We start from the raw sequence: 16,871 nt of genomic DNA on the forward strand, positions 1-16,871 counted from the left end.
TTAACAAATTGGATTCATTGCATTGAACTGGAAAGGTAAACTAGGTTAAATGAAGTCTAACATATTGGGGGAAAACATTTTCCTACCTGCACACCTCTGAAGCTCTAACATGTTATCTCCTTTGTCCAAAAGTCAAAAGGTGTGTGGGGTTGGTATGTGACAGGCTGTTTACTGGCTGCAAGTGGTAAATGGAAATTATTAATTTAAATATTCTTAGAAGGCAACACTAGAGAGCTATTGGTTTCAAGATGAGAGTACACAGGACCAAATGCAGTGGTGGAAAAAGTATTCAGGTGTCTTACTTCAGTAAAAGTACTAATACCACACTGTGAAATTACTCCATTACAAGTAAAAGTCCTGCAATCAAAACTTACCGAAGTAAAAGTACTTGTTATGCAGAATGGCCCCACTCAGATTGTTGTATGTATATTCTAAATATATTTTTATTGATGCATTTATTTAAGCAGCATTTTAACTACTTAATATACTGTTATGGTTTATTTAAAAAATAAATAAAAGTTAATCACTTTGAATGTATCTTTTTATGTTAGTTCTCAACCTGAAAAGTAACTAAAGCTGTCAGCTAAATGTAGTGGAGTAAAAAGTACAATATTTGCCTCAAAATGTAGTGATGTAGAAGTATAAAGTTACATAAATAGAAATACTCAAGTACAAGTATCTAAAAATTGTAGTTGGTTACTTTCCACCACTGACCAAATGTTTCACATGTCAATCAATAAATGGCTGCTAGATTTAGTGATTGTGACTGACATCAGGACAAACCCTGGAGCATCATTCATAATAAGTCTGGTATGTGGACCCTAAACCATTTGGCTATAGAGACTTACATGTATAATAAAAACTTTTTTTTTTTTTTTTTTTTTTAAGTGCGTGCTATAAAGTTGTTTCCTTCTTAGTACACAGACTGATTTAACAATTACATGCAGAAAAAAAGAAAAACCCATGCATGATCTGACAACTTTATTTACAATCATGTTTTTTTTCTCATATTAAAAAACAGTATGTACAATACATACAAAGACCGCAAAAGTCCACAATCACATGAAGAAAAGACAGACAGTAGTGATGAGGGTACAGTAAAGAGAGTCGAGGTCTGAAAGGTTTCTAGAAACTGAAAGCGCTCTGGTTGTCACCGACTTGGAATGAATAACCGTCGGTGGTTGATTCTGGGGCCACACACTGCACCTCCTCCTCCTTTAAAGAGCAGATAAACAAAAAGTAAGACCTCTCAGGCATTACGAGTTAATTTCAAAAATATGTTCAAACATCTTAAAAGGCACTTACCTCTTCAGAGAAGTATTTCTCAATCAGGTTGAGGGATGCTTTGTAGATCATCTCATTCTCATGAGACTGCAGAGCCTCGATCTTGTCCAGTCCACCACATTCTTCAACCATCAGACTCAGCTTGTCTGACTCCCCAATTTTATCCCCAGCCTGATAGAAAACATCAGCAGAACCATTTCACAGCCATCCTGTCACCTCTAAAGTGGACTTATCAGATCATATAGCTTATTAATAGACTTCCATGATAACACACTCACCATGAAGATATTGGTAATTGCATCCAAGATAACGAGGACGGTTTTGCTGTCCTTTGAGGAGAGAAGATTCAGGAGAGGCTCAAGCACATTGGCCTGAACAAGGTAGACCACCTGCTGAACAGTGCCCCCACTGGTGAAGTTTGTAACAGCCCACACTGCCTCCTTCTGAGTTTTGTAGTCACCCTGAAGAGAAAAAAAAAGGAGGAAATCATAAGACAGTCATGACCTGAAAAGTAGGAGATATTGCTAATTTAGGTGCATTGAGTTACATTATCTCCATTAGTGAAACTGATCCAACCAATAAACACTCATACCTGGACAAGAATTTGGATGATGTATGGAATGAGGCCTGCGTTGATGACCTCCTGGATCTGGGTGTCTTTCCCTGCCGTGATGTTGGACAGAGTCCAGGCTGCCTCCTTCTGGATATTGGCTTTTTTGTGGCGCAGCAAGTGGGTGAACATGGTCAGAGCCCCGGCATCCAGCACCGCCTGAGTCTGCTCGTCTGTACCGGTCACGATGTTGCCGATGGCACGCAGCGCTGGGGTCTGAAGAAAAGGGTGACAGGGGTCAGTCTACAACCTGTGGAGTCGCCTGAGGTTGCAGACACAATGTACCAGACTACACGAGGGAGGTTTTATACGTACAACGACAGGCAGCTCTTCAAAGCCGAGCAGGTTCACCAGGCGAGGAACCAAGCCAGTCTGAACGATCACCTCAATGCGTTCATTAGGGCCATCTGTCAGGTATGAAACAGCCCAACAGGCGTCGGCCAGCACCTCCGGGTCATGATGGTGTAGCAGGCGAATCAGAGCAGGTAAGATCTGCTGGATGGCGGTCATAGGAGGGGAGGGGTTCTTGTTGCGGCAGAGGTTAGACAGAGTCCATGTGACATTTCTCATATAGCCGGTCTGCAAGGGAACCAAAAAGAAGAGAAGGCTTTAGTTTGATATGAAGCAGTTTCTGGTTGAGTTAGAGCCCCCCCTAGTGGGCAATGAGGAAAAGAAATGGCATTCAAATAAATGCTTGCTGATAGGATTTAAATAACACTCTTACGTTAAACACAGACAGGTCAGGGACTGCCAGCAGAGAGAGCAGAGGGGCCACAGCTCCATGCTTGATGACTCTGTCTCTTAGTGCAGATCCATCACCTTAAAAAAAGGAAACAAAATTAGCTTTGTGATATTATTGCCTTTGCCTCGCTCATAACCCGTATTCTATTACATTGGAAAAGCCCAAACACTCCCCCTGCCTCTTAATAGAGGAGTGATTTAATGTCTTTTCCGTCTAATTTCTGTCAAAATTAAATATTCCTTGAGAGGCTCAGCCGCCAATTTTTTTTATATATAAAAGATGGCAACCTCTCATCACATATGCGAGTACCCTCACCTCTCTGGACCCCAACTGAGTCAATTTGATGCATAAAAATTTTATAAAGTTGTTTTTATTCAATGAGCACACTCTGCATCCTGTGTTTATTTATGTATTGCTAGTATATATTATAATAGTATGTAATTTATTGTATTGCATTGCATTTATTCCTCTTGTTTTGTGGGTTGTCTTTATTGTGGTTCTTTGTTCTAATGTACCGTTTAAAAATCAAAAATGTGGAAAACAGCTGTGGAATAACTTATGTCTTGTATTGATGCTTATGAATACCGATTTCCAATAAAAATTTTAAAAAAATTAGCTTTGTTTCCAACCAAACTTATAAAAGCTGACAAAAATAAACAAAAAACAATAATATCAGTAAAATTCTGGGAGTTACCAGCAATGTTTCCGAGGGCCCAGACAGCTTGCTCGCTGATGTGCTGGTGGGGGGATGTGACCAGGCTGATGAAGGCAGGGATGGCCCCGCCCTCCACAACTGCAGCTGTCTGATCAGACGTCCCAGAGGCAATGTTGGTCAGAGCCCATGAAGCCTCGAACTGGATTGGAGGACAGTCGGCCAGCCCCAGGAAGGCCACGAACTTGGAGATGAGGCCGGCGCTGATCAGCTGGTTAATGGGAGGATTCTTGTCACGAGACAGGAGTTTTCTGCAAGTCAGAACAGTTACAGTGAGTCCTCGCTGCAGGAATTAGTAGTTCTGAATGCGCAGTAAAGATTAATTAACGGAGATCTTTAATGACTTATTACCGTGCAGCCTGTGTGGCCTGGAGCTGGGTTTCTGCAACACCGCTGTTCACGCCTGCAACAATCTCTTCAACTGTCCACTGTCTGGAGGCCTGCCAATGGTCAGATACAATGAGCGATTTTTGAAAAATCTATACACAGGAGGTGGACATGCAGTACATCACATGCAAAGCAGAACTGCAACTAACAAATATTTTAATTAATGCCGTTTCTTGATCATTTGGTTTTGAAAAAACAAAAACACAGGAAAATACTTTTAAAAAATTCCATCCTAGTTTCTCCTAGTCCAAGGTGAAGTCTTAAAATATCTTGTTTTGTCAGGAACCCAAATACATTTAGTATATACGAGCAAGAAAGCTCCACATTTGCATGAATACATAATAATCAATGTGTCAGAAAGTCATTTAAGAGTGTTTGTGGTGTTCTTGCATGGGTTCCTCCCATTTTGTCCAACCTAGGTTTATACTGTACTAATGTGGAGACAATAGACTTCAATTCAGCCACACCAATACTCAAAGTTGACCAAAAAGCTGAATGAAATCAGTTTTACAAGACTCAAGCACATACAGCGTTAGATTTGTGGTCTTTTTATGACATTATAGTGATATTAACTTGTACAAGTGTTCTTCCACTGGATATCAAAAGCTGTGGAACACAAGATTAAACACTTGGTGGATTTAAATAATCCATCTGAAGGATTACCTGGCAGTTCTGGGTCCTTTCCTGCAGAGGAGAAGTCGCCTCGTCAGGAAACGCTGCCACATTTCTCCTTTTGAACATCTGATCATCTTTCTTCGCCTTGCGGAGCTCGACGTTCACCTCCACTCTCCTGCGTCGAAGTTCCTGCGATTATTTTAAAAGATGAACATTAACTGGAAATCGTGGCTAACTTAGGAAGCTGAACTTGTCCGAATAAAAACTCACATTGGCATCTTTGCCTTTGTTCTTGAACTTGTTCAGACGCTCGGTGTTCTCATTTCCAGACATTTTCAAGTGACAAGGAAAGCGTAGCAGCAGTGGAAATGAAGGTTCGTGGTGTTTAAGCTGCAAAGTTGAAAAAGTTACACATTACTTTGTTATTCTGTCGCGCTAGAGTATCACGAGGCAGCCCAAGCTAAGCAGACTGTCATTTGACATTAAATATGCCAACTGACAGCTCTTTATAATGAAAAATACAATAAACACAACAGAGAAAAACATAGCAAACTGTACATTTACAATTATAAAATGACATTCCTTTAAATTAACCTTCATAAGCAGCTGACTCGTGCTTACCTTATCGTTTCGCAGAAGCTTGTGATTCACAGAAAGTGCCGCACTGACCTTTAAATTTCTCCAACAAAGCCTTGTGATTGGTCCGTTCGAGCAAACGCATCCAGCCGCATCCGCTCATTGGTCCGTTTCAAAAAATCACAGAACACACGGGAAATGTCGTCAGGACATTGAACTATCGCGATATCTCATTGCGGGTGACTAATGCAACCACGCGAGATCTGACCCTGGGTCGGATTCTTTGTCTCTATGGTATTTTTCATTGAAGGTTTGAGAGGCGTAAACTGTTCCCAGATCAGTGCATTTTGGTCCCAGTGGCCATTATTTTTTTAAATTCCTCTTAAAACCCACCTTCTCTCCTTGGCTGCTAAGATTGAGATTTGGTATTGATCATAACAACTGTACTTTCTACTTATTTATATACAGTCTATGTACTGAAATTGAAACTACTGATCACTTGTTTTTCCATTGCATACACTCTGGGACTGTTTGGGAGGATCTGCAGGACAGGCTATCAACTAAAATCCAACTTACTCATCTCACAAGAGAAAATGTTGTGTTTGGTTTTATTTTGAAAGACAAATGTGATTTGATTGTAAACAACCTGATTTTCCTGGCAAAATTCTTCATCCACGCACCCAAATGGAGAAAAACAAAACAACCTTTTTATGTTTTTAAAAAGACACCTCAGTGCCTTGAAACTAATAAAACACAACCATGTACTGTCTCTCCTTGCAGCGTATAAAGATCTTAAAATATTTATAGACCCCTAATAGGTACGTGTGATGTATGATGTATTGACCTGTTTATTTCTTCCCTTTAAAAAAATGATAAAAAATTGTAAAATTCCTATTTCATTTGAGCTTTTGTTTCTTCTTTCTTCTCTTCTCTTCTCTTCTCTTCTCTTCTCTTCTCTTCTCTTCTCTTCTCTTCTCTTCTCTTCTCTTCTCTTCTCTCTCTCTCTCTCTCTCTCTCTCTCTCTCTCTCTCTCTCTCTCTCTCTCTCTCTCTATATATATATATATATATATATTATGTGCCCTGCTGAGAGGTGTTACTTATTGTTGTTAATATGCCATGACATTTTGTACATGATTCTTTATCAATTAAAAAAAAAAAATGCAGTCCTCGTGGCCATTATTTTGAAAATTCTTCTTAAAACCCACCTTCTCTCCTTGGCCTTCGACTTTTATTAGTCCCACAGTGGGGAAATTTCAAGAACAGCAGTATAAACAAGAAATATAAGAGGTATTAGCAAATAAACAAGTAGAATTACAAAGAAAAAGGATTAACAATTTAAACAAAAATAAATTAAAAACTTATGCAATGTAGATAGTCAGAGTCACTGATTTTATGTTTATTGTAATGTGTATGTAATTTGTTATGTATTTTTTATTTTATTGTGTTGTTTATTTATCGCTTTGTACAGCACTTTGGCCCTCTGTGGTTGTTTTAAAGCACTTTATAAATAAAGTTGGATTGGATTGGATTATAATTTTTATTTTTTTTTGTAACTTCAACATTCTTGGAAACAGACAGAAAATACAAATAGTAGCATTAAAAAGACAAGATAAGGAAAAATGGATACATACATATTTAAATAAAAAACCTGTTAAAGACATGTTAGATGAAAACTGTCAACTTCAGACCATTTTTGGATACGAAACATGTCATACAAAAGGCGATTTAAAATTAAGACAAAACCTATGATCAGATGATTTTCAGAATAATAAAGAAAACATCTGTTTTCTGTAAATTATTCATAGTGCCACATATCATGATACTCTTACAGGGAAAATACTGATATCCACATCTCAAATAAATATTCCTGTAATCAAATTCCTAAGTAAATGTGAGGGCATGTCTCTTTCATGGCCATTCTGCAATATTACTACAGTTTCTTTGTTAATATTTAGTTAAATGTATCTTTCTGATTTTGAGCCTGTACTGATAACAGAGAGGTTGTTGATTAACTAAAAAGGACAGTTCACCCCAGATCCAAAATACATGTTTTCACTCTTACCTGTGGAGTGCTATTGGACAACCTTGTTTTGTGTGAGATATTGGCTGTAAAAATGTCTACCGTCACTCTAATGTAACTAGATGGCACTTGGCTTTTGGTGCTCAAGCACCAAAAAAGAAAAGTTATTTAAATAACTATAAGAAGGTAGATAGCCAATGTGTTTTTCTCCACTGTAGCTTTCATGTGTCCCATAGACAGACCTGAGACAGAGCAGTTTGGTTTGTTCTCCCAGAAGTTATCATGTTTGGGCTTTGTAGCTCATAGATACGCACCTGTAAGAACAACACACACACACACACACACACACACACACACGCGCACACACACACATGTTGTGTATCACAATCTTTGAACAAGACTTGGACAGCTGTTGGCCTGTCCACATCATTGGTATTTGGCCAATAGAACTTGGTTTGCATGTAAGTCCAACTTCTGTAGAGGATTAAATGTGAATTATTACAGAAATCTGAGCTTATTCTGACTGGGATCCTGCAAGAGCTGTGTAAAGCCATATTTCCTTTAGGGGGAAGAGTGGCCACCGGGAAAGTCTAAGGCCACGCCCTCTCAAAGTCCGCTCACTCTGCGTGTCTCCATTACAAAAAGGCCCCAGAGGGATTTATGAGACTCTGGAGGTGACGTATGGTTTTCAATCGTCGTGTAATCGCTTAGCAACAGTTCGGACCATGATCCATGATCACATAAGCGATGGATTAAACACGGAAAGCAACTGTGGCCGCCGTCGCTAACTGTGCACAATGTCAGCAGCTGATCATAAACAAAGCAGCATGGCTAATTATGCACAGCATCTCCGCTGATCATAAACATAGTGTTCGTAAACAAACCGGCATTGCTAATTGTGCACAGAGTGTCCGGTGCTTGCTGTAAACAAACAGAGATCGCTAAGTGAACACCTCCTGCAGCAGCAGCACATACGCACTGTACTACTACAGAGCTAACTGTTAGCCGACTGGACGCTAAGGGGTTAACATCCCCTCCGGCTCTGCAGCTGGGAGAGACTGCTGCAGGAGGACTGTGCCGCTTCCGCCGGTCCCCACAGCTTGTCTCCAATAACACCAGAAAAAGTCGCTGGATTTGTTGCCAGTCGCTTTTTTGAAAAATAGTCACTAAGGGGTTCTGAAAAGTCACTAAATATAGCAACAAAGTCGCTAACTTGGCAACACTGCTCCGCCGGCTTTTACAAATGGCGCGTGTTGTTGTGGCGTTGAGTACCATAGATATATACATAACCACTAGATGGCTCACGCTCGCTGTTAGCCAATGGAGACCGACATTCCCTCGTGGTGGCCATCTTACCACAGGCAGCTCGCCCACTCATAACATCATAGTCTATGGTTCATGTAGCATTTAAATAACCATAGATTGCTTAATTTTAAACCGATTTTGAAAGTTTTTTTTTATAAACCTCAGAGTTGTGGTAATGTTCCTGCATACTCATGAATCATTTTTATAAAAATGTATTAAAATTATTCTTGAGCACCCTTCTTTAAATATGCTGGTAAAAGACTCACAACTATTGTATTAAAAGGGATGACAGATGGCAATGAGGAAAACTGGCTAACTGATGTTTTTAGGTTATAAGGCAGGACATTCATTTATAATTATTATTTTTTTAATTTTCCTTAAAAAAAACTAAGCATTTTCTCTCAAAATGGAAATTGAGATTGTATTATTCTTATTACAGAGCATTTTCCTTGTATTGTCTGTATTACAGAAGTAGTTGGATTTTTTTTTGTGGCCACAATGTGTTGCTGTTTGTGTCTATGTTGGACAATGTAATGAAAATATTACCCAAAAAAATGTCTTCACAGTTGTGCTCAGGCAGGGAAATTGAAATTCAGTTGCAGGCACAAAGAACAGCACGTGTGTTGCTCTGCACACATTTTTCTTATGCTCAAACACCAGGGGCCCGATTCACAAAGTATTCTTAAGAAAAAAATGCTTCTTAAGTGCCACTTTTTTCTTAACTTTGCTCTTAAGACAAAATTTAAGAAAAATTGGTATTCTTGAAGAAATTCTTAACTTTTCTTAATTTTTTTCCTAAGATAGAACTTGAGAATAAATTAGATTCTTGAACACAAAGTTCTTAGATTTCTTCTCAAATTTCTTCCCAACTTTAAGAGAAGCCCTCACCAGTCTTAAAACAGCTACAGTGAAAAGATAAGTCTTGATATGGATTTACTTTAACTAATTTTCATGAAATTTTATTTACTTTAGTCCTAGTTTAAAAAAAACACAACAAATTTATTATTTTGGCAGTTGACAGATAACTGAAATGTCCTTTAAGTCTGTGTGACATGTCGGCCTGTTCCTAGATTACACTACAATGTACTCTTAGTAAATCACAGAGGCAGTTGTTGTATTTGATACTACTTCATTAATCACTATGAACATATTATTTAAGTAAGACAAGTTACTGAAACCATGTCCTAACTACTATTACTTTAAGATGGAAGTTATTTGGGTGGAAGCTAAGGAGCAAAATCCACCAAGACCTCTGAGGGACAGAATGGATCCTCTTACACACCCTGATCACGTCTTAGACAATATAGGCTCTCTAGGCCCGCAATTGTTTTTCTGGCGAATGATCTTAAGTCAAAAATCTAAGAACTTCCTGAGTGAGAAAACTAAGAAGTTCCTAAGACATACAATTCTTAAGAAAAAAAATGGTGAATAGCATTTAAGAACATTCTTAGGAACATCCTATTTTTTTTTCTTTAGTTTTAACTTAAGAATACTTTTGTGAATCCGGCCCCTCGATGACAACACAAACACAAAGAAGAAGTCAGTCTTTTGCATTTTATTAAGTTCCATATACATCAATATTTCTTCAGATGTAATACAAAAAAAAGAAAAAGAAATCAAGTCAAAATCTGACAATTATTTTTACAAACAGGGCAAGAACCTTCAGATACATTATTTCATCCTTCTGGGTCAGTCACTACTGCAGAGCAATCCATTTACAATAGCTTATTACTGCACGTTCAGTAGGTTATACCAGTTTTACCAAGCAGACTACTGATGTCCAGATATTTAGTACAACTGTCTCTCATGCCACTTCAGACTAAACAATGAGTGGATATGTTCCACATATCCCAATTTAGACACAAAACTCTTGATACGTTATGCTCATTGTATGTCAGTATTCAATTTCTCATTAGACATGATGACCACGAGGATGGCCTGAGGGGGGTTTAACAAGAAAGGAAAAAAATAATAATAAAAAGACTGAGATCAAAAAAATAAACATGGAAATATGAGAGCTCCTTAAAGAGTCTTTTCTCCGAGGTAAACTTTCTTCTGAAATGCCTCAGTTGCTCCTCAGTACAGTCCCACTGATGAAGACAGGTCCAAAAAAAAGGTCCCTTAGAGCTGAAATGGGCAGAAGGCAGCTCTGCCTGAACGCTTGTGTGAAAGCAGCACAGTGCTGGTTTCAACGACAGTCAAGAGGAGATTCCCGAACACAGGATGAGGCAGAGTCTGGCACAGAGTTACAGTTCAGAAAAAGCCATATTCTTGGCAAGTGCATTTTGTTTGAGCAATGTGCGATGCTTTCTAAGAGGCTGACGAACACTGTAGCTTGTTGTTATGAGACCTACAGGATGCGGAGAGAGGGGGAAAGTTGAGAGCCCTTCGCATTTCTTTTTAAACTTATTGTTGTGACATGTCGACAAACAAAGACAACAAGAGGATGCAAAAGCGTGTGGGCCCAGGATCCTGCAGCCATGTTGGTGTAATTTACAGGGGAATGCATTTATTACAGACGAAATCTTCCACGACTACAAACTTGAGGTTACTTTGTGAAGCGAGGAAACGGGGCGAGCTCCTCGCTCTTTGTAGTACATTTTAGTCTCATACAATAATACTATCTAAAACGATTTGTTTCATAATTATTTAAAACATTCAAACACAGAGTTAGATATATCTTACAACCAACTGTACATGATTAAAAAGTATGTACATTCAAGACAACCACCTTAACAACCAGCTCGATCAAACTCAAAAAAGGGAAGTAACATACAAAACTTCTCATAAATATCTCTATATAATAAAATATGCAGCTTTATTTATATATTTTTTTATATCTGGTAAGGTCAACACAATTATCCAATTCCAACTCAGATTTATAACAGAAAATAAATACAAGTTAGGAACTAAAATGCATTTAAAATCCTACAGAAAACATACTCGCTACTGTGATGAGAAAAGGCCAGATTTCAGGATGTGATGAGAAGAAAGCATGTCCCTCCATTACATGATAAACATGTCAACATGGCTGCCGTATTGAGATTAAACGGAATATTAGAATGGTTACCAAAAAATGTTAATCGGTGACATTTACATGAAAGCACATTTGGTGTTTGTGTGTGTGCGCGTTTTTCATTATTAAAGGATTTTTAAAAAAAGTTTCCATGTCATTATTACTAGAGAGCCCAGCATCCAGTCCAGACTCCAGCTAGACTGGCCCACTTAAGAATCTGACAATCTGTAAGAAAAGAAGAAAATGGGATGGCATAAATCAAAAAGGCATGCAGCAAAGGTGAACAGACACAAATGCAAGATGACACACGGTACAGATGTAACACTCAGTAGTGTTAAGACATCGGACGTGATGTCTTAACGTCGGCCAGCTCTGTTGGTTTTAGTACGGCCAAGCAGCGGCAGCGACAGTTCACAGGGGCATCTCAATAAATCAGAATATCATAGGAAAGTTTATATATGTCAGTAATTGAATTCAAAAAGTGGAAATAACACATTATATAGATCCATTACACACAGAATAAAACATTTCATGTCTTCATTTAGTTTCTTCTAATTATAATGATTATGGCTTACATTTAATGAAGACCTAAAATTCAGCGTCTCAAAAAAAAAAGTAATATTACAAAAGACCATTTTTAACCATTTTCCATGGTTTCCTTTAGGGCTGCAACTAACTATTTTCATTATTGATTAACCTGTTGGTTATTTAAATGATTAATCGATAAGTTGTTTGGTCAATAAAATGTAGAAAAATATCAATCAGTGTTTCTAAAACTACAAGATGACGTCCTCAAATCTCTTGTTTTGTCCACAAACCAAAGAGATATTCAGTTTATTGTCATAAAGGAACAAAGAAACCAGAAATATTCACATTGAAGAAGCTGAAATCAGAGAATTTGGACTTAGTCTTTAAAAAACTGCTACAACCAATTATTCGATTATCAAAATAGTTGACGATTAATTTAATAATCGGTTATTGTTAGATTAATCGAATAATCGTTTCAGCTCTAGTTTTCTTGATAAAAACCAAAATCATTATCAAGAAATCCATGGAAAATATCTAGATATCAGCTCTTAAATTAAACTCTTATCGGCTATTTTTGTTGTTATCATTATATTTGTCCAAACAAATGTACCTTCAGTTGTACCAGGTATTAAAATGAACAAGATATTAGAGAAAATAAGGGTGGTCTAATATTTTTTCCATGACTGTATATGACTCAATACTTGGTTGGGGCTATTTGACTTGAACTACTGGAAACAGACTTTTCCATCATATTCTAATATATTGAGATGCACCTGTAAAGCCACCTCTAGTCTACAAAGCACAAAATAACACTCCACACTACACATGCCAGTGTAGAAAGAAAAGTGAATGATAGGCATTAATGCATAACTGAAGAATAGACCGGACTGACATGACCAGAGTCAAAGGTTTTTACAGGACGTGAGCATGGGAGAGAGGAGAGGAACCTGGGGACCTCGGGGGTCTGCGGCAGTGGGAGCACCTGACCTTACCTGCTCGCTTTGAAACCTTTGAGCTTCTGTACAAAGAAGGCTTCAAGCACCTCGGCACACTGAAAGAACGGCGTGTCGTTGGGGTTGTAGTAGCGACAGTTGTCGAAGATTTTGGTCACGTCGGCCACGAACTCTGTGAGCTTGTGGTAATGTCGCTTTTGCAAACGGGTTTCCATTGTGGAAAAGTCTACAAGGGGGCAGAGGAAAATATGGGATTAAAGAAAGAAAGAAGAAGAATGCACATAACGTTTCAAAGAGTTGCTGTGGTTTCTTCTTACCCATCGGCTCCTTGATGACGCGGTAATAATCAGGGGCATCGTGAGGATCCACTGGTTCAAGGAAAGGCCATGCCATTTTGTGTGACTGTTGAAATAACAAGAAATAAACTTGATTTATTTGTTTTAATGTCACATACAACTGCACCACAGTGAAACTGGTTTTGCATTTTGTTTAAAGAGTAAACTAAAGTTTAGAGTAAAATCTCTGAGACAAGACTCTGGAGTCACAAGAACGATCTCCTACTGAACACCTCAAAGACTCAGGAAATGATCAGAGATTTCCGCAGGTTCAAGCCCCCTCTTCAGCCAGTGAATACCTGTGGGTGGACATGGAGGTGGTGCCAACCTGTCAACATGTTGGAGGCCATCTTGAAATACCCGGATCATCCGTTACACAAAACCTTCAAGAGATACAAAAGATCCTTCTCTCCTACAGCCATCAGGCTGTCTCATTCTAACAGAGATTCTACCAGACTAACTGAATTTACCCTCGGGGATAAATGAAGTCATTTTGATTTGATTTGATTTTGAATTTCTTGTAAATGAATGGCTTTATAACTGGATGCTGGAAAAGCTTATGACAGGGTGTTTTATCAATACTGACTACTAAGACTTCCCATGTGTCCGACTCAGGCTTTTCAACATAATTTCTCTTTAATCAGTTCATATTTAATGTCTATTTTCCAAGATATTTTAGGATACCGGCCCAGGACTTTTAAAAACAATAAATGAAGAGCTTAAAGAGGACATATTATGCTCATTTATGTTGGGACATACTTACACTTATCACACACACTGTAGCAGCACTTTCTACTTATACGAGATTACAACATTGTGGAAGTCCTGACGGCTAATTTATAGGATTCAGTTTCTGAATACGGGCTGTGTGCTTGAGTTTTTTGATACTTTTACGTTTATATAGCACTTCAACCAAAGACATGTTCCACTAGTATATGATGTCCATCCTCTTGGGCATATCTACTTAAATTACCTGTGGAGTTTTTAAATGACCTATTTATAGCATTTATTATACTATTGTTATTGTTTCTTTCCACTAGTAGTCTTGTAAAGCATTTTTTATTTAGCTTTTAGTGGAAATGTAATGCTATTGTATAAGTTGGGGCGGCTGTGGCTCAGTTGGTAGAGCGCTCGTCCAGTGATCGGAAGGTTGGTGGTTCGATCCCAGACCATGTCAAAGTATCCTTGAGTAAGATATTAAACCCGAAATTGCTTCCGGTGCTGCGTTGATCGGTGTGTGAATGAATTCCCAATGGTGGCAGCTGGCACTAATGAGCGTAGTGTGTAGTGTAAAGTAAAGGTGGTGTAGTGGTTAGCACTGACGCCTCACAGCAAGAGGGTTGCAGGTTCAAATCTGAATCTGTGCGGAGTTTGCTTGTTTTATGTTTTATCCCCTGAAGAGGCATGAGGTTAGTTTTCAAAGTAATCTTCATATTTAAATGTGTTTTGTGTTTAAATAAGTTTTGGATCAAATTAAACCTAGTAATTCAGGCTCGTAATGTTTGATACAGTAAGTTTGTTTTGCTCAAAATAATACTCTTCTATTTGTGTGTTTTAGAATTGTTATTGCAACTTTCAGTTTGCAAACTGTAACTTTATCCAACTTAATTCTCAGCTCATTGGCTTATTGACGTACGGCTGCAGAACTGAATGCTTGGTGTGTTTCAGTTCAGTGAGTTCAGATACGCAATCAGAGATAAAATTAAAATAAAAAAATACATAGCTCTATTAAAAAATCCACATGATCGACCAAATTCTTAACGACCATTAATCGATCCTGAATTAATTATTCCCATCCATAGTTGACTAAATAGGTTCCATACCTGTAACGAGCGTAATATTCTTTTCAACCCCTCATAGTCTTTATCAGTGAGCGGCGTGAGGACCGTCATAGCATCTTCTGTCGACTGACACTGCGGGCAGACGTACACGTCGATGTGAGTGGCCTCGCTCTGCAGGATGCCCACGCAGCGGCCGTGATACCAGTTCTGGCAGCGGTCGCAGCCGATGTAAAACCTGTGGGTGAGGATCAGACACAGCGTTGTTAACACACTGACTCCTTCCATTATGCATTCGGCCGTTGTGTAACTCATGATGGGGAGCCCTACTGTGATTCGTCGTATGGTGTCCGGCAGATGCAGTACAGCTCCTCGGTGCTGCCTCCCTCCTGACCGCGCTTACAGTCGTTACACACAAAGTCCTCCAACTTCTTGGCTTCTTTCTCTGTGATGCCAACACACGCGCCGTGGAACCAGTTGGAGCACAGGTCGCAGCCTATGTAGAACCTGAGAGAAAGAGAATCGTCATGACAACATCCCGCATGCACTGCAGTGGCATGTCGTAATGTACAGGTGCATCTCAATAAATTAGAAAATCATAGAAAAGTTTATTTTTTGAATAATACAAGTAAAGATATCTTGACAATAAGGATAGGCGTTTGGAAGAAACCGGCCAACTTGAGCATCTATAATGTTAACGATCAATTAATCGATTAATCACTATGTTTTTATACATACTCCGGTATGTATAAAATATGCATACATGGGCAAAATAAAATATAAATATACAGTACTATAAAAAAGCCTGTTTTGATAACAGAAGCTTTTATTTTGAAAGGACAAAGACATCCTGTCGATCATAAAACTAACTCAACTGAGACGTTACTGTAAAGATAACATCAAGGAGTTCAATGTTTTATATTTTAGCCCCCGCAGAGGCATGAGGTTAGTTTTCACAGTAATCTTCATATTTAAATGTGTTTTGTGTTTAAATAAGTTTTGGATCAAATTAAACTCAGTAATTCGTGCTAGCAAGGTTTGATACAGTAAGCTAGTTTTGCTCTAAGTAATACTCTTGTAGTTCTGTGTTTTTTTTAAGTTTATTTATGTCAGTAATTAAATTCAAAAAGGTGAAATAACACATTATATAGATCCATTACACACAGAATGAAACATTGCATTAATGATTATGGCTTACATTTAATGAAGACCTAAAATTCAATGTCTCAAAAAAATGTAATATTACAAAAAGACAAATTTTAAAAGTATGTTTAATATGGGAATGTTGGCCTCTGAAGAGTATGTCCATCTATATGACTCAATACTTGGTTGGGGCTATTTGACTACTAGAAATGGACTTTTCCATCATATTCTAATGTATTGATGCACCTGTAAATACAGCAGAGAACTTACTTTGACTCGTCGTAGGCCGTTTTACAGATACAGTACAATTTGGTGTCCTTCTTATGATCCTTTGAGGTAGAAGACAGCTTCTTCTTCTTCTTGTGTTTCGATGAGCTGGAATCTCTGTCCTTGTCTCTGTCCCTGTCCTTGTCTTTGTCTTTGTCTCTGTCCCGGTCTTTGTCTTTGTCTCTGTCCCGGTGTCTGTCCCGCTCTCGCTCTCTCTCCTCTCGATCCCCGTCTCTGTCTTTATCTCTGTCTTTACATCTGTCTCGGTCCTTGTCCCGGTCCCGTTTCTTCTCGTGATGCCTCTCCCTGTCTTTGTTTCGGTCCTTGTCTCGCTCCTCTTCCCTCTTGCGTTTATGGGACGAGGAAGGTGAGGTGGATGTGTGGGTGCTGTGAGAGGAATGTGTGGAGTGGGAGGGGTGGGAGGAGTGGGAAGAGGCCGCCTTGACTGTTGCCGCGGCAGCCTGAGCGATAGCAGCTCGGGACTTCTCCTGTTCCTTCTGTAGCCGGGCTATGTCCCGCCTCAGCTCCTCCTGAGAACAAGACGTGTCATGTTAGTATCTCTGATTACTCCTTGATATCCTCTATAACCATCTTGATA

General features: G+C 38.8%; 2 protein-coding genes across 3 annotated transcripts in view; both read right to left on the bottom strand.

Annotated features, from left to right (window-relative positions):
- Window positions 1-966: 966 nt before the first annotated feature.
- On the bottom strand, window positions 967-5,033 carry kpna2 (karyopherin alpha 2 (RAG cohort 1, importin alpha 1)). The gene is made up of 11 exons (XM_059348014.1): window positions 4,972-5,033; window positions 4,621-4,740; window positions 4,399-4,539; window positions 3,700-3,788; window positions 3,331-3,599; window positions 2,619-2,713; window positions 2,210-2,473; window positions 1,877-2,110; window positions 1,563-1,745; window positions 1,306-1,455; window positions 967-1,215 (listed from the first exon to the last, which is right to left on the bottom strand). Exons 2-11 carry the CDS (start codon window positions 4,681-4,683, stop codon window positions 1,126-1,128), a joined length of 1,578 nt encoding a protein of 525 aa, XP_059203997.1. The 5' UTR covers window positions 4,684-4,740; window positions 4,972-5,033; the 3' UTR covers window positions 967-1,125.
- Window positions 5,034-9,788: 4,755 nt separating this feature from the next.
- The window catches only part of bptf (bromodomain PHD finger transcription factor), a 43,429-nt gene continuing 36,346 nt past the window's right edge, over window positions 9,789-16,871 (bottom strand). For both annotated transcript variants that reach the window (XM_059347806.1, XM_059347805.1), the window contains 6 exons: window positions 16,277-16,803; window positions 15,194-15,370; window positions 14,909-15,101; window positions 13,068-13,152; window positions 12,790-12,976; window positions 9,789-10,603 (listed from right to left, as the gene is read on the bottom strand). In XM_059347806.1, coding sequence (XP_059203789.1) covers window positions 10,564-10,603; window positions 12,790-12,976; window positions 13,068-13,152; window positions 14,909-15,101; window positions 15,194-15,370; window positions 16,277-16,803 — 1,209 coding nt within the window. In that variant the 3' untranslated portion in view covers window positions 9,789-10,563. The remainder of the gene's footprint in view (window positions 10,604-12,789; window positions 12,977-13,067; window positions 13,153-14,908; window positions 15,102-15,193; window positions 15,371-16,276; window positions 16,804-16,871) is intronic.

Source organism: Centropristis striata, chromosome 13, assembly GCF_030273125.1.
Source record: "Centropristis striata isolate RG_2023a ecotype Rhode Island chromosome 13, C.striata_1.0, whole genome shotgun sequence".
Taxonomy (NCBI): domain Eukaryota; kingdom Metazoa; phylum Chordata; class Actinopteri; order Perciformes; family Serranidae; genus Centropristis; species Centropristis striata.